Genomic DNA, 22,357 nt, shown 5'->3' with positions numbered 1-22,357 from the left:
AATTCTCCCTTGATGGGCTCGGACTGACACAAAGTAATTAAACTCTCCAGGACAGTAAGCTGCCCATAATTTGGCTCCGTCACTGTTGACGGTTTCGCTATGTACTGTAGTCATTTGAGATACTTTAAGAAAACCCTTCAAATACTGAGATGTTTATTGCATTTTTAAAGTGTCCACAATCTTAAATATCCTGTTCCAAATTCCTCCAGAATTCCTTTACAGAACATGACATCAAATATTGAAATAGTGTTCTCACAATATTACACTTGAAAATACCATTTAGGAACAATATTTTAAGAAATAGAGGGTTTAAGGCAAGACATTCATTTGGAAAAGGTAACTTCTCTCAATCACCCAGATCGACACGTTAGTTTTCCACCTCTTCAGTGCCTTGGGATACGCAACGTACATTCAGCAACAGGGCACACATATGACCCTACGGATACCTGCTGAGGTCCTGAGTGCCCATTGGAATAATGGAAATATTTTTAGATAAGGCGTGGCCCACAGGGACATGGCATGGGAGGGGTTGTTCACTCCACTCCCACCCCAGCCAACGGGAAATTCCCCATCTAGCTCCGTCCCATTCGCCCCCCACGTCATCCCTTTGCAAACAAACACAAACCCCTCGAGAAGGTGCTAAGGTTGGTTTCTGTTAACAGAGACAAGATAGCCATCAGACTGTTTCCCCTTCATTGCTTTAATGATGAATGTCTAGAGGCTATTTCTTGATTCTGATTGCAAACATTGTTTGTTGTGGAAAAACTATTCTGTCCCAAAGAATTTCCTCTTTCGTCACACTTTTCGGATCGCGACAGCGGCACATTTTCATGTGTGGCCTTTCCTCTCTGAGTTTTTTTCACCGGCAACAACAATACTACTAAGACGCCAGCAATGTGGAGACAGTAATACCAGGAGCTAAAAGAAAAAGGACAGAGTTTACTTTATTAAATTCTCAGAATGAATCCTTAGCAACGGCATCCTGGTGGAAATGTCACAGCCCCACGTCCCACATGCACGTCCACCCGCTTCCCGTGCACTCCGGCCCCTCGCGCCCACTGCCCCCAGGCGGAGCGCTCCAGCTGGGCCAGTGCGCGTTTATAAAGCCCCTATAAACCCAGGCCACTTAAAAGCACGATGCGAGGGATCGTGTTACGTTCCTCTGCAAGGGTCATAAGTCCATGGCTACACAGAACAAAAACAAAAAGGTACTTATTAGCAGCTGCAGCAACCTGAAAAATCATCTCTCAAATCCACAGAAGCGAACAGGGCGAGCAAACAAAGAGAAGGTGGAGCTCGTGGGGACCTGAATGCTCTGGCCTCTGGGGCTGTACCCGGTCCCTAATTAAGTTACAGACCTCCCCAGCCCCGCCCCCCCCACCAACCCCGCTATGTGAGTAAGGGAGGAGATTGCCGCTTGAGGGCTGCCGTCACATGGTAAAGAAAGGCTATGATATTACAGATATTACCAGAAGCATTATTCCTGAGGTCAGACAGCAATCAGGTACGACAGGGGCTGTTTTTAGAGTTGGAAACACAAGTGATTGTGACCAAAGTTCCTGGGACAGAAAAGCAAACCAACTGCTCAAACACACGTAAATATATGGGACAAGTTTGTGAAAAGGAGAATTTCAGCTGGAGTTACATGAGGTCTTTCTGTACGAGTATTGCCATAATTACGGCAGTAATTTTTGACCATATGCTCTGTGCCATCGTTCTGAAGGCTAGGGTAATGGAGACTCTACGAGAGGCAGAATTTTTGATCTCAAAAATATCACTAACACAGCCAGAGCGGGATCTGGTGGGCGAGGGAGAGAAGAGAAGGTAAGACAGGGAATTCAAAACAAGAATTTCTCTAATACAGAGAAGACATAAAACATATGTAAAACATAAAAGGGTAAGAAACATAAAAGGGTAAAAAGGGAAAAATTCATGAAATAGAAGTGATTCTTCTTTTTTTTTTGACTACAGCAATTAAGAGAACAATTCCTCGTAAGGAACAAGCTACATTTTTTTCCTCTTTTTTTAAACTGCTCTGTCATATTCTCTATCGCTCATCTTATTTTAAGTTCTCCTATCCTTTCCTTTTCATAGTTAACAGTCTGGCAGCCTGAACTCCTGGCATACAGACTCTACAGGACCCACTCGTGACCATCACAAGATCTACCTTGCTTCCGCTCCCAGAATATCCCCAGTGCCACGTGAGCCTCTGCTTGGACACATGAACTCCTACACCCGGACCCCCGGTGTAGAGAGCAGGGCTGAGCATACTCCAGTCCGCAGGCCGCATCCAGCCCAATGTCGCTGCCCTTACTGGGGGTACAGCTGACCGATGACGTTGCATTAGTCCTGGGTGTACAGCGCAATGACTCGATGTACGTGCATGTGTTGCAAAATGATCACCGTGTTAAGCCTAGTTAACGTCCAAGTGTAAAAAGAACAGCCACACCTTCCTGTTAAACCTCTGAGAGATCCGAGGTGGGCTTGCCCTGCTGAGACTCCTCTAAGTCACCCTCCTCTGAGGGCGTTCATTCCACCGGAAGCTTGGGACTTGCTGGTTTATGATGAAAAGGCTACGGAAAGTAAGGCTGCGGCGCTGTTTCTCCACACCACCCCGCCGGAGCAGAGAGCTCGCTCTTTGCCACAAAGCGATTCCCCCTGCGTCTCGGCAAGAGTGACACTTACCTGTAGAACATGAACGAAGGTTTTACAGAAAGAAGGACGAATGGCACGACTGTGTAGCTTATCGCCACCTGAGTCACTACCCACGTGAGAATGTCATACAGTAATTTCAGCTGCGGAGGCTCGAGGAAATAATGTCTGAAGTTGTTTCTCATCTGAAATAGAGGAACACAAACATGTGCTCTTTTATGTTGTTTATAAAATCACACTGATGGCGTCTGCTGCTCCAGGGATGAGGAGTGGCTGCAAATCCCACGCATGGCTGGAGGAGGGACGTCAACCACGGGGCCACCCTGGGAGAGGTCAGTTCAGGAAAAATGAATCCGCACGTGTATAAAAGACAGGGAGAGAGCAGAACACAGGAATCCGGGCAGAGGACACGCGGGAGTGCTTTGCAACTTTTCTGCAGATTTGAAGCTGCATTAATAGTTTCTAAAAAAGTTAAAAATAATAACCTTAGAGCTGCTTCAATCATATTTGGTGAAGTACAGAAAGTAAATAAAGTGCTGTTTTCACTTTTCCTGCCATGACAGAATGAGACACCCTCCCTCTCCTCTAGGCTCCACCTTTGTGCAAGACAGATGGGCACCATGCCCTGAGCTATCGAAACATACTCATCAGAATAAAGGGCCACAACGCACATTAGTCTCAAGATACATGCTTCCTAATCACTACTATTTAAACATTTTTTCTCACTTCAAAAAAGTCAGAACATGTCAGTTTTGAAATACACAAACTTAACCAAACATGATGTCCTCTCTTCCGCTGTGCTCCCTGCTCTTTCTGCCTAATGCACTCCGAGGTGAAGCATGGCCCCGCTGCGAGGATGCCACCAGGTTTTTCAGAAGTGACCCGCTGCACGGTTCGTGGAGCTCCCACAGAGAGACCATGATCCCTAGCAGCTGGATGGGATCCCGGCGCCCACCAAGCCCTGCTCGGTTCACGGCCGCAGCAGTTGCCCACCCTCTCCCATCCACCGAAGGCAAATCAGTCCTGAAGCGTGGCTTTCAGCGCTCTCTCCCCTGCTTAAAAACCTCCCGTGGCTCCCAGGTACGCAGACAGAATGCGGATCAGGCCCTTTCCCGGTCTGGTGTCCAAGTTCTTCTAAGACAACCCTCCCCACCCTCGCCCCTACATTCCTTTGCCTTTCCAGAATTATTCACCCCTTAGGTATTCATGATGTCTCTGCTTCAGCCAGATTTACTTGTCATTTCCAAACACACCGGGCACTTTCAAACTTGGTTCTGCTAATATCATTTCCACACCTAGAATGTTGTGTTCCACGCCCATCACAACTTCCCTCACTTTTGAAATAATGTTCTTTCAAAGCCCAAATCCAACCAAACTTTCCTAATGAGGCCACCTCGGGTCAACCCAACCAAAAGGATTTCTTTCGCCTCGAAACAACTATGTTACTTATGATAAAACCCACGGATGTCTCACACATGCCCCGTGGTGGGCACGCGCACACGTGGGTACATACATGGGTACATACACTTGGTGCCCTAATTAGACCACCAACAACCAGAAGGTACAGCCCTTAGTTAATATTTCTCTGAGCTTCCCCTCATCTCCCCCTCAATGGAACCTGAAAATTGCATATATACCTGCTGGTTTGTTAAATGAAGGCTTCTCACCTGTACGTGCTGTAGGAAGCCTGTTGAAACACCGTTTCTGTCATGTTATTTTTCTCTTTCGAGGACTTACGCTACATTGTCCTCCTTCCTTGTCCACCCATATCACCAACCTAATTTCTCAACTATTTCCCAAAATATTACTCCAGGTTCCACCCAGGCCAACACGCTAAAGAACTGTGTCCGCCGCCCCGCGAACGGCCCATCCACTCCGTCCACACTGTCCGTACTCCACTCTCCGTCTAAAAGAGGACTCAGAGGTGACAGCTTTCAGGAAACCTTTCTAAAATAAACCTACTCTCCTGACCCCCTTCACTGAACTCTGCTTTTAGCTCTCGTGCAGAAGATTCTGTCAAGACAATGAACGCTTTGTGGGTACCTCCCACACACCAAGTCTTCTCAGATGAACCAAGTGGGGAGGCCCGGGAGCCCTCGACAAACACGCTAGGCACACACCTCACTGTGGGCCGGGGCCCCAGGCACAAGGCCCGTCTGTAGAAGGGGCCGCAGCCTCCTCCACCAGGGCAAGGGGACCGCCACCGCAGCATGAAGTGGAATTCTGGATACTCACAGCTCGTGCTGCCAACGTCACCACGACTCCTGTGAGAAACGTCAGGTAATATCCTGGATACACCCCATGCCAAATGGCAGACAGGACGAACGTCTGGATAGTCGGACTCCAGGAGGCTCGTTCGTAACAAACCCTAGAAGCCAGAAAACCACAGAGCGGGTTTAGATAGTCCACGGAGATCATTCTTTTCGTACCCGACAGGACAGAGGGGCACAAGGAAAGCAGCTGCCGCTTAACATCAGCAATAACTTGACCTGTGACGTCAGGGAAGTGACAGCTACTAAAAACTCCTATGTACCTAGGAAAATAAGTTTGATTTTCATCTTTTTATGGTATACGTAATAGCTCAAATTAGCACTGCCAGTGTCTAGAAATCTACATGAGTCACCAAAAAATCTTTAATGTTAAAGATCTTTTACTTTACATTATTTTAAAAATTTTCTTTAATGACTGTCGTTTAATTAAGCACTTTCAACCGACCTAATGCTTCTTTCTGACAAGTCCGGCTGTGCTTAGTCTAAACCTTCTCTGAAAGGGTAGAGAGCTCAGAAGAAAGTAAGATACTCCAACAGTACCAAATTTATTTTTTTAAGGCATCTCTACACATGGGGCTCAAATTCATGAGTCAAGATCAAGAGTCATGTGCTCCACTGACCAAGCCAGACAGGTGTCCCAATGGGTGTCGAATTTAAAATACAACAGTAGGGGCGCCTGGGTGGCTCAGTGGGTTAAGCCTCTGCCTCCGGCTCAGGTCATGATCTCAGGGTCCTGCATCGGGCTCTCTGCTCAGTGGGGATCCTGCTTCCCCCCGCTCTTTCTCTGCCTGCCTCTCTGCCTACTTGTGATCTCTCTGTCAAATAAATAAAAAATATTTTAAAAATACAACAATAACAAAAATCACACAATGGGAGTTAGGGTGGTCTCCGGCCCATGGGGAGACTACACGGTACCAACAAGTGACACTATCCTACGGTGGGTATTTCCAGGGATAAAGATGCTGAACTTGACACAAAATAAAGGACATTCCCCCAAAAAGACAGCTTGATGCAGATCAGTGCTTAGAGCTATACCATCACAGTGCAAGATTTCATAAAAAAAACTTGAGGCAGAGTAACAGGTCTCACTGGGAATAAGGAGGCAGTCACTGGGAGTTTCTGTATAAATTCCTAACTTTGTTCTTGACAGATGTTGCTCTGCGTGGGCTGCCTGTCTCTCCCCCCATGGCCATGTGACAAACACCTATCATAGATCCCAGCAACCATAATCCCTCCCCTACCCCCTGCCCGCGCCACCCCGACTCAAGCTCCCTGCTCTTCCTCCCTACAGGGAAGGGCACATGTAGGTGATGCTGCCCTGTTTTCAACAAAAGCATGGACTCTCTGGCTACAGGAGCTGGGTCCTTCTGTCAGACTCATCCTTGTATCCTGTACCTAACATGCAGAAGCGTCTGTCAAACTGAAATATCTTAACACTGGAACTGTTCCAGAAAAAATCTAGGGCATCTGTAGCACGGTTGTGTAGATACTTTGTTTTTACTTAACCACATCTCCGGGGAATGAGAGTAGGAGGACACTGGTGATCCCAGACCCCAGAGAGATGGCGGGGAGGATGGACCGAGAGGCCAGCGAGAGCTACGTTCACTGCTCAGGCGGAAAAGTTCTCATATTTGATAGATTCTCGCTTTAGAACACTGTTAGCACTGTTAGCAGCGCTTCCTGGTTAACACCAAGGTCACAATATCACTCAACACACCATAAATTTAATCAAGAATTGGAGCTCAGTGAAGCCTGACCTCAAATACCAGACGCCATAGCACAGCTAATGCTGTTCCTGAAGGAACATACCTTTTGAGCCAAAGAGCTGTCTGAATATTCCAATTATCAAGAAACATCTTGAAACTTGTTGACATCTGAAAAACAAAAGAACGTTTTTCTTTGGCCCACGAAATGATGAAGCTTGAAATATAAGTAAAAACATTTTATTGTGCTAAAATTAAGTTACTTGACATTGATGGTAGGGTACTGATTTCTTTCCTTAACACTGCTTTTCTAACACAGTAACATCATGTGTGAGTGGAATTCGTTTATTGTAAAAGCCATCTATGAGATAAATTTTTCCTATATGTTCACATTTCCTCCTATACGTTAACAGTTATCGGGGTTGTCGTTGAATTATCCCAGACATTCCTGATATGCAAATGACCTTTTAGTGACCCTTCAGTGACTCTTTCACTGGGGACTGGATGTCCCATCAAGCCACAGTCTCTCAATCCCTTCACCTCCGTGTCTCTTTGGCCACCACCTGTGGCCACCTGGAACCTTGGCCCCACCTTAACTACCATCTTCCCAGCTTTCTAGCCTCTCCATGCAAGCCTCTCCCAAAAAAGCTTCCCCTTGACCTCAGAGGGAATTTCCGGTCCCCTACCTCTCCTCTTCCCTCTGTAACCATGTCCACCTTGCATCTTAAGTTCTTTCCCACCATTTAAAGCCCATGGTCCATTTCCTACTCTCACCAAAATCCTTGATTCCTCACCCTCTACCATATTTTCACACTGTCTTCAAATACTCTGACTGGTAAACCTATGTTAATCTCTCCATTTTAAAACAAAATTAAAACAAAACAAAAACTCCTCCTTCAATCACCTGTATCCCACAGCTACGTCCTTACTGTCTCCTTCCCTGTGTAGGTAATAGATGCCTAAGAGTTGTATAATCTGGCTTTTATGCCTATCCCTCCCTGGAAACTGTTACCAGAATCATCAGTAAACTCCCCTGTTGTCACAGCTGAGGGCACTCGTGAGTCCTCCTCGCTCCCCACGTCTCAGCAGCATTTAACATGGATCACCATTCCCTCCTTCAGCAAAACGAACTCCTTTACTCTTCACTTTCTCTCACACCGTGCATTCTCAACAAGGGCAATATTGCTCCCAAGACGATAAAACCCGGTTCTTGGGGGCAAAAAGTCTTCCTCTTTTCACGTATAAACACATGTGTACATATAAGCACATACACCGATATATGGTACATGCAGTACTGAGTTTCATGGAGGCTTGATTAGGAAGAACATGTCTCAAAGTGTCCACAGGGCAGCCATGATGAACAGGAAGTTAGAAACCTGCTGTGTATCTGTCACTCAGTTTCCACACTTACCCGCTTTTCCTTCCCCTTCCCCATTTTATTACTGACATTGTTCAGAGAATTTCAAAGCACATACCAGACACCTTATTTCACCTATAAATAGCTCAGAATTTATTGGACTTTTAAAAAACCAAGATTAGACCTAACAGAACTAATTCTTACTCCTTAATATAATCACCTAATACCCCTTTTGTGTTCAAATAGCGCTGAGTATTTGAAAACACGTTTTTCCAGTTGGTCTGTTCACTGGGATCCCAAGAAGGTGCACACAGTGCGTCTGACTAAAGCTTCCTTGAAGCCGTAACAGCCCCTCTCTGCCCCCCACTTTCCCATGTCATTTATTCATTGGGGGAAAATGGGTCATTTCTCTTACAGAGTCCCCCACTTCTGGACCTGGTGTTTAACTCACTTCTGCGTGCTCTACCTCCCTCTAAACTGAGCAAGATCGAGGACCCAGTCAGGTCTAACCGTCTCGGCAAGCACCGAGGGACGGTGCTGTATTTCTTGGGGTGTCACATCCACAGGCACTGACTGACTGTCCCACTTCGAGTGACGAGCCTTCAAGGATGCGAAGGTGCCCGACACACCTGTCTCTCGACCTTCCACCTCAAGTTCTGGTCTTTTTTCTTGTTGGAATAAGTCTCTCAGGCTGGCAAACCTTCTTCTGGTTTTGCTGCTCTCTCTCTGGATTCTCCTCACCTGCCTGCCTCTGCTTGGCCTGCAAGCCCAGGTGCTCTGGGGAGCTCGGTGGGGGTGGGAGGCGGCTCCCAGCCCTTCTCGCTCTCTCGGTGCTCTCGTGGCTACTCTCATGGTTTCTCATTTCAAAGCCCGAAATGCTACGTGCTCACAGTTCCCCGATTAGGATCTCCAGCTCGCCGGCTGTGTGTTGGCTCATTTACTTGCTTGCTGGACAACTTAGTGAAGTCTGAAACCTGAACACATAGCAACTTTCCCTTCAAACCTGTGTCCGTTCTTTGTTCCTTCTCCCAGTGAAAGGCGTCACCCATAAAACTGGCTCAGGCCCGGTCTCTGGACCTGATTCCTCACTCTCTCTCTCTTGCTGAGGCCAGTGTAACAGCGAGTTGTGCTGAGTCTCTGGAACGGCGCTCCCAGATGTTTACGACTCTCCAGCCTCACTGGCACTACCCTGGTTCAGGTCACCAGCACCTTGGATTAACACAACACCCTCCTAACAGACCACTGTGTCCCACAAGGGCAACTCCTTCTATCTGATGCAGGCAGATCCTACCAGACCACAGCCGTGATCATCTCACTCGTCTGCATAAAACCCACCCACAATACTCCATCGCTCTTATAAGACCTCCAGACTGTTAATACGGCCTCGGAAAGTGTCTGGGCCTGCCCTGGATTTCTGCAGGCTCATCTGTCACCACTCCCCACATGAGCCACACGCCATTTCTCCCCCACTCAGGACGTTCCCCTCTCCTCAGAGTACCTGGCAATCTGGTTCTTATCTTTTGAGACTCAGCTTAAGACCTTAGTTGCTGCAGGAGCCCTCCCGGAGCTATCTCATCTGTGCTGGAGCCCATCTTGTAGCACACACACACCCTACACCTCTCTGATTACAACCCATCCTTCTGTGCCCCGTCGGCCCCCTCTAGATTACAGCCATGAGGGCCCAGATCATGCGGATCTTACTCAATGGACCCTGGTGCCTGGTGCACGGGCTGATTGATGATCGATAGATATTGGCTGAATGGAAGAATGACTATTAGTAATAAAAAGCCTTAAGTATCTCTTGGGACATCACATCATAACCCATAAAAGCAAAGTATGGTACGTAAAGTATCACAAGGCAACTGTGATGATTGACTAACCTCTATTTGTTGAATTCTCAAATTGGAAATTAAGTCCCAGCGAGCTGTTCCATTTTCATCATATCCTCTGAAACCAAAGCCTGCAGCATTATTAATAGCATCAGCTGCAGTAAACAAAGTGAAGAGAGAGTTTTAAGAATCCACACAACAATACACCATGCTCTCCCAGAAGGTACAGGTTATTATATACTAGGATCTTTTTAAACAGTGGATTTATTCATTCTCATTGTTATCTGATATAATAGTTTGTAGCATACCCTAACGGTTTCTAGGCTATTCCCTTGTATTTAGGATATGAGCTATAAAGTTTGTTTCTTCTGAGGGCTCTGGTTTTTCCAATCTGTCTTTAACCACAAATCCTCAAGAGGGCGCTCTCCCCGCTAGCTACCGGGTAAGACGTGCCTCATAGGATCACGGTCCAGGGTCCAGTCCATTCCTGGGCAACTCACCTAACGTCCATGCAAAATAGTATTTGGGTCTGGCAGCCAGAAGAGAGATATAGAGATAGATGACTTTTGTCGGCCATGAAGCTGTAGCTTGAAAATGCTCGTCAATGTTATACTCCACGGGTAACGTTTTAGAGATGGTCAAGTGAAAGAACAAGGAGAGACCACAGACGAAGAGCTTCTGAATGACCGCGACCTCAAAGAAAAAGACAAGGTTTCGTAAGCCTTATCTGAAATCCATCTGACACACCACAGCCAGATTAACCTGCATGAACTCCGTAGCTCTCCTCAACCAAGCTGCTCTCAGTGTCCCACACCCTCAGGCTCTCCCGGCAGGAACATGTCCAGCCTTCTAACTGCTCCCTCTGGATGAGGGCTCAAGTCACACTAGAAACCTCAATCCGTGTTTTCAAAGCTTTCAGTTAAAAAATACCTGAAAGCAAACCCAGGCATACAGGTGTGAATACACAAAAATGATCACGTGAATAACTTATGGCAGATTTCATATTCACACACACACACACACACACACACACACAGCATATTTTTCCATTGTGCTTTTCCCTATATTTTCCAAATGCCATGTATATTTCATGGACATTATTTTTACAAAAAGCAATTTAAGGCATCTCTTGAAATCTGACAGTTCTCTAATGCAATTTTGTTCACAAATGATAAAACCAAAAGAACTACACACCTAAGAAAACAAAAAGATTTACATAAAAGACTCTGGTGGAGGGGGGAGAAGGGCCATTCTTTCCAATATCCTGGTAAGGTTAAATCACCTGAAAAGAATCCAACTCATGGTGTTCTTGTATTTTTAGAAGCCCAGAATATTTCAGTCTCAGTATAGAGGAGATCACAGCCCCAGCCAAGGGAAAGAAACAGGTGGAAGGAGGGAAAGGCTGCATCCAGGTAATGGAACGTAACAGAACACAGGATGTTGAGTGTCCCGCCTGGTAGTCAAATAGTATTCAAATGAACTAATCTGCAAATGAATATTCATATTTCCACACTTTCTATAACAATACCAAAAGAAAGGGCTCAAAGGCAAGAGTCAAAGCACATGCCAGATTCACCGCATTTCTGAGAAAGCTGTCTGCTTTCAGGCTGCTCTTAGGAAGTACCGAGCACCTGAGGCCTCTTTGCGGCGGCCCTCATTCTTGCTTTCCTCCATGTTTTTTCTAAGCTTTCTCCAGTCCAGTAAGGCTAACTCTTCTTCACCCTTCCCCCCAGATACCTAAGCTTTACATGTGAGGTTTAAAACAGGCAGAGAAAAACTGTAATTGTCAAGGCAGTGAGATGAAAAAAAATGGCCTCACAGGGTAATCGAAAAATTGGGTGTATCATGTTAATGACACAATGGGCAATACAGTGACCATCAGACTAGACACGCAAGTTTCTAGGGTATCCATTTAAAAACAAAAATTAAAGTAGCGTGGACCTAATCTCAGCTACCAGGTGGCGCCCAAAGGCTGAGGCAATGTGGGAGCAGGTAGCTCGGGAGGCAGGAGTGGGGACCTAAACCTGGGAGGCCAGGTGGGCCCCCTGGTTCCCACGGCCTCCCTGCATACTAAGGGGGCACCCTTCCACCCTTCCGGCAGGAGGCTGGATGTTAACACTCAGGGAAACTGAACCAGAGAAGATCCAGGCTTAGGGACACGGGTCCAGAGTAGGGGGCTGGCTAAGAGCGGGAATGAAAAAGGGGAGACTCTGGAGGAAGTCTGCAGCCTGAGAGGTGGGATCCTCAGCCCCCAGGCGCAAGCCAGCTCCAGAAACCTGCAGTCAAGTCTGTGCCCCCTTGTAAGACGGCAGAAGACTGCAGGATCCTCCACTAAGAGGCTATGCAGCTCCAGAGAAAAGTCCTACCGACATCACGGCAGAGACTGACAGGTGCTCCCCAGGAGCCCCCCTGCCCCTTCCTGCAAATGATGGGAATTTTTATTTGGGCACGTCTAGCTAAAGACCACATGTGACTGCCCCCTTCACAGCTGAGTGTGGCCACGTGGTCCATGCAACATGGACAGCTCCTGTGGTGAACCAGCTTCTGCCGTGGGAATGGGGGAATCACCCAAAGGAGGGCAAAAACAGGGGAGATCCTGGATGCCCAACACATGCAGCCGCACGTTACCCACGGGTCACTGACACTGCAGAGGCCCTGGCAGAGACCTTGTGTAAGCCCTGGTGATTTGGGTCCTTGTTTTGGCACCCAAACCTGTATCTGATTTAAAGACAATCAGGAGGTCCCCAACAAAAGGGCCACTGGGGATCCGACTGTCCTACTTTGGATCTGAAGAGACCACACACTCCAGTGATGCACAAAGAGCTCGAAATGTCTTGAGTGGTTTGTAAGTCACCACCATTTCTACTGCACGAACCTTACACGTAGGGAATTTAAACCAAATATATGACGAGACAGGGAAATAATAGATTAAGAGTATTTGCCATTGCCAACAACCTCTGATTTATGAGGCCTACAACCCAAAAGAGGAAAAGCCACGTTTCCTAAGACTGGATCACATACAAATTCAGAGTGAGGCAAGAGAATATATAAATTTGTATTATGCTTTCTTGGATTTGACTCAGAAGTTTATACCACCTGAAATTCTCCAATTATTTTACAACATTGATTCCTAGCTTTTACTCCTCTTTCCAGTATTCCAGAATAAGATTCTAGAATATTGAAGCTATCTATATTAATGCTTTCTTTCTCCTGTGGCAGCGAGATCTCTAAAGGGTTAAGTGGTCATCCTGGAGACACAAAACCGTCAATGGAAGAGATCTGAATGTACTCGATTTCAAGTCTGAAATTTAAGCCCACATGACATGGCATTTACCAATGAACATTTAACCAGTAATAGAAACTATGAAGACAAAAGCACCTTTTTGGTACAAAACACAATGAGTCACATGGCAGCAAAGAGATAAAATAAGAGCTTTTGTGAATGAGTGCACATTTCCTCATTCACGCTTCATTTTGTAATAACTTAGAAAGGAAGGTGGTCCTCTGCTCTAAGCCCCACATTCAGAAAGAACATACCAGCCCCCGTTTTTGACTCAGAGACTTTCTGATTGGCCCAGTTGTCGAAGGACTTTCGGAGTCTACCAGATCACGTCCGCCAGAAACTCAGCCTCCACAGAGCCTCAGAGCCTTTCTTGATAAAGGAGCGTCTACCCAACAGCTCAGAGGAAGTAAAGCTGACCTTCTCCTGTGAGGCCACCCGGTGCGGGCCCGGGACTCAGACCGCCTGGGTCTCAACTAGAGCCCGGGACATCTGGGCCAAATCCCGAAGGCCGATTTCCCACCTGTTAAGCGGGGCAGGTAACAGCCCTCCCTCATGTTGTGAGGCCGAGAGAGGGTGACTGCAGGGTGTCCCCAGCAGGGTCCGGCCCATGGGAAGTGCCATCAAAGTGTCAGCCACTGTTAATTGTGTCACTGGGGGGAACCAGGAAAACTTTTACAGACAAGGTGCTATTTGATGTATGGCCTTTAAAGAGTGAGATGTTAACTGGCAGTGCCAGGAGGCGGAGGGAGGTCAGGACAGGAGGACAGAACACTCAGAAGTGCTGGGACATGAAAGGCGGGGAAGGAGGAGGCCTAGGAGACCAGGCTGGGTCAGTTGCGGGCAAACCGCTCTCTTGTAAAACACTCCAGAACCGTAAAACATCGTTCTCACTCAAGAACTCTGCACTGCTTCTCCTATTTTTTTTCCTAAGATTTTTATTTATTTGAGGGAGAGAGAGAGAGGGAGAGAGGAGGCACGCACAGGGGGAGGGGCAGAGGGAGAAGCAGCCGCTCCCCACCCCCGTGCCGCTGAGCAGAGAGCCTGATGCCGGACTCCATCCCAGGACCCTGAGATCACAACCAGAGCCAAAGGCAGACACTTAAGCGACTGCTGCCCTCAGCACCGCTGGAGTAACCTCAGTTTTGTTCTCCCGTGAGGAGCGTGCTGCTGCTGGCGCCGGGGGCGGTGTGAAGTCACCCTCTTACGACCAGTTTCAAAGACACAGCGCGTGCACACCGCGAAGACGTCCCGGTCTTGTAACCAACACCCCCTGGCGCCCGCGGCTGCGGGGAGCTTACGTTGGGAGACGGCTCGGCTCTGTCGCCTGGCAGGCCCTCCTTCCCGGCAGTGCCCGGCGGCGTACGCGGGTGCGCCCGGCCCTCGATGAAGGTGATGTAGTCCCTGTAGGAGCACAGCGGGCCGGCCAGGATGCCCATGAAGTTGCAGTTGTAGCTCAGGTACTCCAGGAGGCTGGGCATGCGCCTGCGGGGAGAGCACAGCGGCTCAGCCGGGCGAGCGCGACCGAGAACGCGGGGACCGGGCACCCCCCCAACCCCCCACGCCGCTCCTCCAAGAGCCTCTGTCCAGTCTCTGAGCCACTGCAAAGGGGCCCCACCGAAGCTCTCATCCCAAACTGACCTGAGGCAGACAAGCCCGGGCCTGGAGAACTCGGGGGCCGGCCAGTCACTCGCCCCACAACGACCCGCGCGTGCGCAGACTGTGCGCCCACGGGCCCCGCAGCCTAGCGACCCCCGCAGTGGACAAAGCAGAGCAACGATCTGCGTCCAGAGCTCACACAGCAGGTGCAGAGCAAGTAATTAAAATGTGTACAGTATTTCAGAGGCGCAGAGTACTACAAAGACAAGGGGTGGTGATCATTATTATTATTACAATCAAAAGCCAAAGTCCTCCTATAAGGTAACATCCGAGCAGAGACGGGAAGGGAGGGAGCTGCCTGAGTGACCGGGACAAGACTTCTGGGCAGAGGGAACGGTGAGTGCAAATCCCTGAGCTGGGGCGCGTCCAGCAGCAGGGAGGCCGGTGTTGCTGAACCAGGGAAAGAGACGAGAAAAATCAGAGCGAACGGATGTGAGATCATCTAGGGCTCTCTCAGAAGCTATGGAAGGAACTTTGGCCTTTATTCTGAATGCAGTGAAAAAGTCCAGCAGGGTTTTTTTTAAAGACCTATGTTTCCGAAGAATCCCTCTACCCGAGTTTGGACAGGACAAGGGTGGACGTTGGGAGGCCAGCCAGGAGGCCACTGGGATCTCCCAGCAGGAGGCGACAGCGCACGGTAGCAGCGGGCGGAGGCAGCCCTTGTGTACGTCCTGGCAGGGCAGCCTGGGGGCTTTGCGCAGAGACTGGATGTGGGGGCAAGACAGAAACGAATGAAGGATACCCTGCAGCATTTGTCATTCAACTGCTCTGAGGTCTGTCCAGATGGCACATGGCATCTCACGGTTATGGAGCTTTCTAGTTCTTAATGCAGGGAACCGGGTAAAAAATACTTAGTAACACAGGAACTTCCGTAGACTGTATACATCATCATATAGATGAATTAGCAGTCTACATCTTCATTTTCTTTTTCTCTTCTTTTTTTTCCGAGCATGTGAGATAGCCAGCAGGGGAGGGGCAGGAGGAGAGAATTTTTTTTTTTAGAGATTTTATTTATTTTTTTGACAGAGGGAGATACCACAAGAGAGGGAACACAAGCAGGGGGAGTGGGAGAGGGAGAACAGGCTTCCCGCTGAGCAGGGAGCCCTACGTGGGGCTCGATCCCAGGACCCTGGGATCATGACCTGAGCTGAAGGCAGATGCTTAATGTACTGAGCCACTCAGGCGCCCAGAGAGAGAATCTTAAGCAGGCTCCATGCTGAGCACAGAGCCCACCAAGGGTCTCAAACTCACGACCCTGAGATCGTGACCTGAGCTAAAATCGAGTTGGACACTTAACCGACAGAGGCACCCAGGCGCCCCTTATTTATTTTCTACCAGCCGCTCCATTTACTAGTAAGTCTGCTTCCCACCGACAATTATAAACTATCATAACTAGAAGAACAACTCCACCTGAGGACAGGAAGCAGGCTTCTAGAAGATGTTACAGTCCTTCCTTCCTCTCTGAGAAGTGGTTTCCTTAAAAAGCACAAACCCACTCTGGGGCCAAGAGAAGCTGACAGACCCCCCTCACATGTAGTTTTATAAAAAACAACAAAAAAGAAAACACTGCTTCCTGCCCATCTGATACTAGCGACATCACCACTTAGCCAACACTCCTTTTTTAGATTTTTCCAGAATTACCCTTCTACATTTAAAAGCGTTTTGAGCCTTACATATTTTCTCTTCATGGCTCAAAACTGAGGAGAGAAAATGTTGCTGGCAGAGCTTCCTCTCGCATGTGTTTCTGGAATGCTGCAACAGAATGCCTTCTCACTGCCTCGAAGGCTGGGGAAGCGCCTTCACGCAAAAGCCACAGAAGAACTTCCTGTGCTCCCGGGACAGAGCTCCCGCTCGGCACCAACTATTTCAAGCCCCCAGACAGTGTCAGGCGATCACGGCACAGCCCAGTGCTACCGAGTCAAACTATGTATCAGAGTTTGCAAGGACAGGAGGTAAGTCTGAACCATGAGAGTTGGCGGAAGTAATTTCTGGCTCAACTGTCATATCAAACGACAAGTCACTGTAGGTACTAAGTAGATAATTATAATGTTTGCAGTTAAAATGAGAACGAAGTATAACCATAATATTTCATTTATGACATTAAAGGAAAGAATCATCCTTTCATTCCATAAGTATTTATTTGGAATCAACTCCACATTGTCCCAGGTTCGAGCTTCTCAGCACTACGGACTTTCTGGGACAATACTTCCTTGTTGTAGGGGCTGTCCTGAGCACCGCGACATGTTTAGGACATCCTGGCCTCCACCCACCAGATATCCGCAGCCCCTCCCCCTCCTCCATGACAACCAAAAATGGCTCCTGCAGGGGCAGAGGCACCCTCTTTGGTGAGCCGCTGTTGAGGTGATGAGGACAGAATGATACATGGGCCAAAGTTCTCTCCTCACAGAGTTTGTACTAGAAAGATAGAGAGAAAGACAATCCAAATACCAGACAATACCAGACAACAATATATATTGTGAAGAAAAATCAAGCATGGCCAAGAACAGAGAGTGACGGCGGGAAAGGGGGTTTCTGACGAGGATCTCTGTGTAGTTACGAGCAGTAGAGATACTAGTTCTCATCAGGCCTTGTACCTGGTGGTCCTAAGTGCTGCTCCCAGTCAGCTACACAAGGAGCCGCTGTGGGGTTTCCCTCAGAGGAGAATAACCTAACCCAACACACATTACAAAGACCTCTGGCCGCTGAGTGGAAGGTAGACAGTGGGGGGCAAGGAGACAGAACTCTGGGGCACCTGGATGGCTCAGTGGGTTAAAGCCTCTGCCTTTGGTCATGATCTCAGGGTCTTGGGATTGAGCCCCGCATCAGGCTCTCTGCTCAGCAAGGAGCCTGCTTCCCTGCCTACTTGTGCTCTCTGTCTGTCAAATAAATAAATGAAATCTTAAAAAAAAGAAAGAAGACAGAACTTTGAGTCCTGCCGGGGAGGCTATTCCAGGAAACCAAGTAGAGAGTGAGGGCCCCGCTGGGCTGATCTTGGTGGGAGTGGTGAAAAGCCGGTCAGATCAGGGACAGTCCGATGTCATGGTCACATGAGAGACAGATCTCCAAGGAAGAGTGACCTTGTCAGTGAAGAGGATTTGCAGTAAGAACACGTGTTCGCACAAGTGTTCACCCTAAGGCCCTAGTGACAAATGGTGCCGCTGTGAACTTGGTGGGTGGCGGGCTGGGGAGAGGGAAGGGGGAGGCAGAACTCGGGAGTTCTGTCTGGAATGTGTTCTATCTGAGACGCTAGTTCGGATCCCCGTGGGGATACTGAAATGGCAGCTGCCCAGGAGCTGGAGCTCAGGGGACAGGTGGGAGGACAGTTACGAGACCGCAAATACGTGGACAGCAGTTAAGGCCAGTGGACGGCACATGGTCCCGAGAAGACAGAGCCATCCAAGGCTGTGCCTCGCAACCCACGAATACTTAATGGTGAGCCTCAGAGGGGCGGGATTCCGCAAAGACAGCAGGAAACAGCCAGGGAGGGGGGTTTCCAGAAGACGAGAGAGGAAGATACTCCACGGACAGCGCGGAGAGGCTGAGCTGCCGCACACTGAGGCCGCCCATTACACCCACCGAGACTGAGGGTCCCCCTGAAGCACGCTGTCTGAGCAGCGGTGGGGACGGACCCAACTGCGGGGGGCTGAGGAGGGAAGGGGGGTGAGGATGGGGAGAGGGACATGCATCTCTCACAGTCTCGCGCTACAGGCTGCAGAGCAATGCGGAAGGAGCTCAAAGGGAAAGCAAGGTAAAGGCGTGTCTCCTCTCAGCACGAAATGACAGAGAAACGATGAGCGACCATGCAAGGGACGGGACAATGGAAGAAGCAAAATCCTCGAGAAGCGGCTGGATTCATCATGAAGTGAGAAGCTGGCCCTGAGCAGGCCAGTGAGTCCTTGGTGTGGGGCAGAAAGCGGAGTGTTTGTCACAGACGCAGGCAGTCTGGCAGGTTCAGTGGCAGCAAAATGAAGCGGAGCTGCCTTTCTTTTCTCCAAGAAGCAAACTTCGCTCCAGCCCGAGTGAGTGCGGGGGAAGGGGTGCTGGGAGTCAGAGGAAGGAGCACACAGAAGCTGGGGGGGGGGGGGCAAGAGGGACAGGGGTGGGAGTGGACAGGACGCAGCTGAACTCCTGGCAACACTAAGGCCCTGACTCTAAACTTGCGGTAACACACTCAAAGCAGGTCCAATCGGCAATGAATGTTTTTCCACTCTGCTTTCTTCCACTGTGTCGGTGGGCAGAGAGTCAAATTTTTTTTTTTAAAGATTTTATTTATTTATTTGACAGAGAGATCACAAGCAGGCAGAGAGGCAGGCAGAGAGAGAGGAGGAAGCAGGCTCCCCTAGAGAGCAGAGAGCCCGATGCGGGGCCCGATCCCAGGACTCTGAGATCATGACCTGAGCCGAAGGCAGCGGCTCAACCCACTGAACCACCCAGGCGCCCCCAGAGAGTCGAATTTAATCGGGCTTGGGGTTTTGTCAGCTGGGCGTGTGGGAGGGCAAGGCAGAAACGGGGGCTGAGTGTCTCCTAATGAGAGGTTATAGGGATGGACGAAGGATGCCTGAAGATCACAGAACCCAGATCAAGGTCATCTCTCACTGACTACGTATATTCAAGTGCACATTTACTGGTATGTATATACTGACTGCAGACAATATCAAAGTAAAATAATCTTAAAGATGGGGAAAGTATAAGAATATTCCCAAGACATGCCACCAAAAGTGAACACTCAGGTCAGGGTCCGTCTGCTATCACACACTTAACCTCATTCTTCTGACCGCCATGATCTGTTAGTTCTAGATTCACAGAGAACAAGGCGCTTCCTAGGAATTTTTCTTTAGGTAAAATGAGTATTCAATCTCTAATTAGATTAAGATAGAGCCTTCCAAGAAATCAAGCTATTCCTTCAGTTCGTCAACAGAGGACTGTCATAAATGAAGTAGAAACCTACCCAGAATGAATTCCTCAAACAATACTGAGAAGCTCTTACTGGTTCTTCATTATCTCAAAGCAACACATCTCTGTGCTGTATTACCATGTCTTAGCCAAGTTCCTGCCATCAAGTTGTCGGTCTATAAACAGAAGCAGCGATTATCACTCATTACCTCGTGGCAGACACGAGGACTGTCTTCAGGGAACTCAGAAAATCACAGAAGAGACAGAAAATTTAGTGATATCCATGGTACATAAGAGGCACATGCAGGATGATATGTCCAATGCGCCATGAGAGCCTGAGAAGGCACAGGCAGCCTAACCTAGCAAGATCTGGTGGCAGGGCGGTGTGCAGAGGGAGGAAGGTTTGGTTTTCAAAGTCGGTACCTCCAGCAGGATGAGTCAGCCTTAGTAGCCAGGAGAGTAAAGCACATCCCAGGCAGAGACCGCGTGAACCAAGGCAGGACACAGTAAGAGGACACGTACCTTACAGCTAGACCCCTCTGTGAGGATGTCAGCTCTTCATCCTTCCGAAACATCCCTGAAAAATAAAAACAGGTACTTTTATCAATTATGGTTTCCAAGAAAAGAATGGCATTTTTCCCCATTCACACTTCCACCACTTTTATCAATGGAAATTCAAGCTATAATCCCAATTTTTGAATAACTGGTTCCTTTCTTTCTCATTGCAACACAGGTTCAGTCATATCAAAGGAGCACCATGTAACCCAACACATCTAGGTCCGTAGGAGATAAATAACACACATCAGGGCACAAACCTGACCCTTCTCTAGAGGAAATTATTATTAACTTAAAAATTCCAAAATGCTAGCATATTTAATAGCAAACACTATGACTTTCAAAAGGGGGCATTAAGATCTTTCTATTAGTAGATGGCTTCAATGACTAATCAGTATTAAGGGCTAGAAGCTCAACATGAAGCAAGGAATGATCTCCTTACCTCTGCATGACTCTAAGGAATGAAAACTGTACTCATACACCTTCTCCATCCATTTCTTTACCTTCTCTCCCCAAAGAGGGGATATGATTTGCAATTACACAACCACTTACTCGATTCTAAGCCCAATTTAAAGACCAAAGGAGGACTAAATTAAGAGGCAAACAATATCCTTAAAAATTATTTGTAGGTCTTCCGTACCAGAGGGTACAGAACAGGCGATGTATACAGCGGGGTTAAACACCCCATGCCAGAAGCTCCCTGGGCCACTACAAGTGACGGGTCTCATGGGGACGCTCCTCCAGTCTGTGAAGAAACCAGAGTCGAACTCGTGACTCATGGCCCAGACTGTTAGCATTTCCTATGGCAACGTGTCCATCCACAGAAGACATAAAATCCGAACTTACAAATATTTATGCTAATAACAGATGTCACTGTGTGTATACATTAAGGGCTAAGGGGCATGGGGGAAAACATTCAAATATTAATAAAAATGTGACACAAATGAAGCAAGGACTAATAACACTTGACTTAGATCAAACGTCTATTTCCTTTATATTTGCCACTAATGTGGGTCCTACGACGGGATCCCATCCCTTTACACTGTTTTTGTCACTGGATCAAGTGTGAAACTGAGATGAAACACTGCAGAAAAATAAGTACACTTTAGTGAACCTATGCAGAGTTAAAGACTCCCCTCTCTGACTTCCTCGAATACAGAGTGGAAAGTGAGGGTCGTTTCTCAGATGAAAGTACATTTGAATAGGATTTCTTTCAGTGACAAAAAGTTAATTTCTAAATTCTTACCATCATGAATTTCATAAGCCAAACTAGTGATCTTCTGGGTAATTATCATCATTGGGCTGTGACAAAATAAAAAACACGTATTTAAAAGCAGAAACTTAAAATAATACTTATGATGTATGAAAAAGAGTTTCTTCTGCTTATACAACTACAAAATGCTGACTTTTATAACACACAAAAAGACCTTGGAGGGATTTCAAAGAGATAATCCAGGGGCTGCTGTGTTTGGGGAAGGTATAGGAGCTGGCGGAAAGGGAGGAGGGAGGAAAGGAGGGAAGAAAAGAAAGGACAAGAGAAGGGGAGGGCACGGAAGGAGGCAGGCAGAAAGAGAGAGTGAGAGGGAGGAACGCCTGCTCAGGCTCCACCAGAGACCCCCCGGGTAAGCAGTGCCGCCCGCCCGCCCCTCTCTCGGGATAGAACAGAGGCTGGGGGGAAAGAGCCCCGGGCATCAGGCATGGCCCTGGCTTCTGGGTTTTGACTTTCCAATATACCATGCTGCCTTTTGCCTCAGCTGACCTGCAGGTGGAAAGTGAGTTGGGAAAAGGGGAAAAGGTAGAAAATTAAGAGGGTGGGTGAGAAATGTGGAAGAGAATGGGAGGGATGGGGGAGGAAGAAACAGGACAGCGTCCATCTCGCTGGTCTGGGACCCCCAGGACTAAAGGCCTGTTGAGAGCCGCCCTAGGAACAGTGCCTAAAGCACCCTTTAAAGATGGCTCTGAGTGATGTCAAGTTAAGGAAATGGCAATCTTTTCTCCATATTTTAGGATGTGTAATTGAATGGATAGCTTGGACAGGAAGAACACGTAAATCCACCTAAGAAAGCCACCAGCATACACATTTATCCTTTACTACATTAGGTTACAGACACTCATATTGCAGAACAATTAATCACAAGGGATTCATTTATATTTTTGGA

General features: G+C 48.0%; 1 protein-coding gene across 1 annotated transcript in view; it reads right to left on the bottom strand.

The window, feature by feature from the left end:
- Positions 1-512: 512 nt before the first annotated feature.
- The window catches only part of LOC111154110 (membrane bound O-acyltransferase domain containing 2), a 119,616-nt gene continuing 97,771 nt past the window's right edge, over positions 513-22,357 (bottom strand). The window contains exons 5-13 of the mRNA XM_022513502.1: positions 21,445-21,500; positions 20,166-20,220; positions 14,393-14,576; positions 10,312-10,504; positions 9,863-9,966; positions 6,732-6,796; positions 4,888-5,020; positions 2,686-2,837; positions 513-918 (exon numbers count right to left, since the gene is read on the bottom strand). Of these exons, the coding sequence (XP_022369210.1) occupies positions 693-918; positions 2,686-2,837; positions 4,888-5,020; positions 6,732-6,796; positions 9,863-9,966; positions 10,312-10,504; positions 14,393-14,576; positions 20,166-20,220; positions 21,445-21,500 (1,168 nt within the window). The 3' untranslated portion in view covers positions 513-692. The remainder of the gene's footprint in view (positions 919-2,685; positions 2,838-4,887; positions 5,021-6,731; positions 6,797-9,862; positions 9,967-10,311; positions 10,505-14,392; positions 14,577-20,165; positions 20,221-21,444; positions 21,501-22,357) is intronic.

Source organism: Enhydra lutris, unplaced genomic scaffold, assembly GCF_002288905.1.
Source record: "Enhydra lutris kenyoni isolate GAN:26980312 unplaced genomic scaffold, ASM228890v2 scaffoldscaffold35, whole genome shotgun sequence".
Classification (NCBI taxonomy): domain Eukaryota; kingdom Metazoa; phylum Chordata; class Mammalia; order Carnivora; family Mustelidae; genus Enhydra; species Enhydra lutris.
This window is presented reverse-complemented; position numbering and strand designations above follow the sequence as displayed.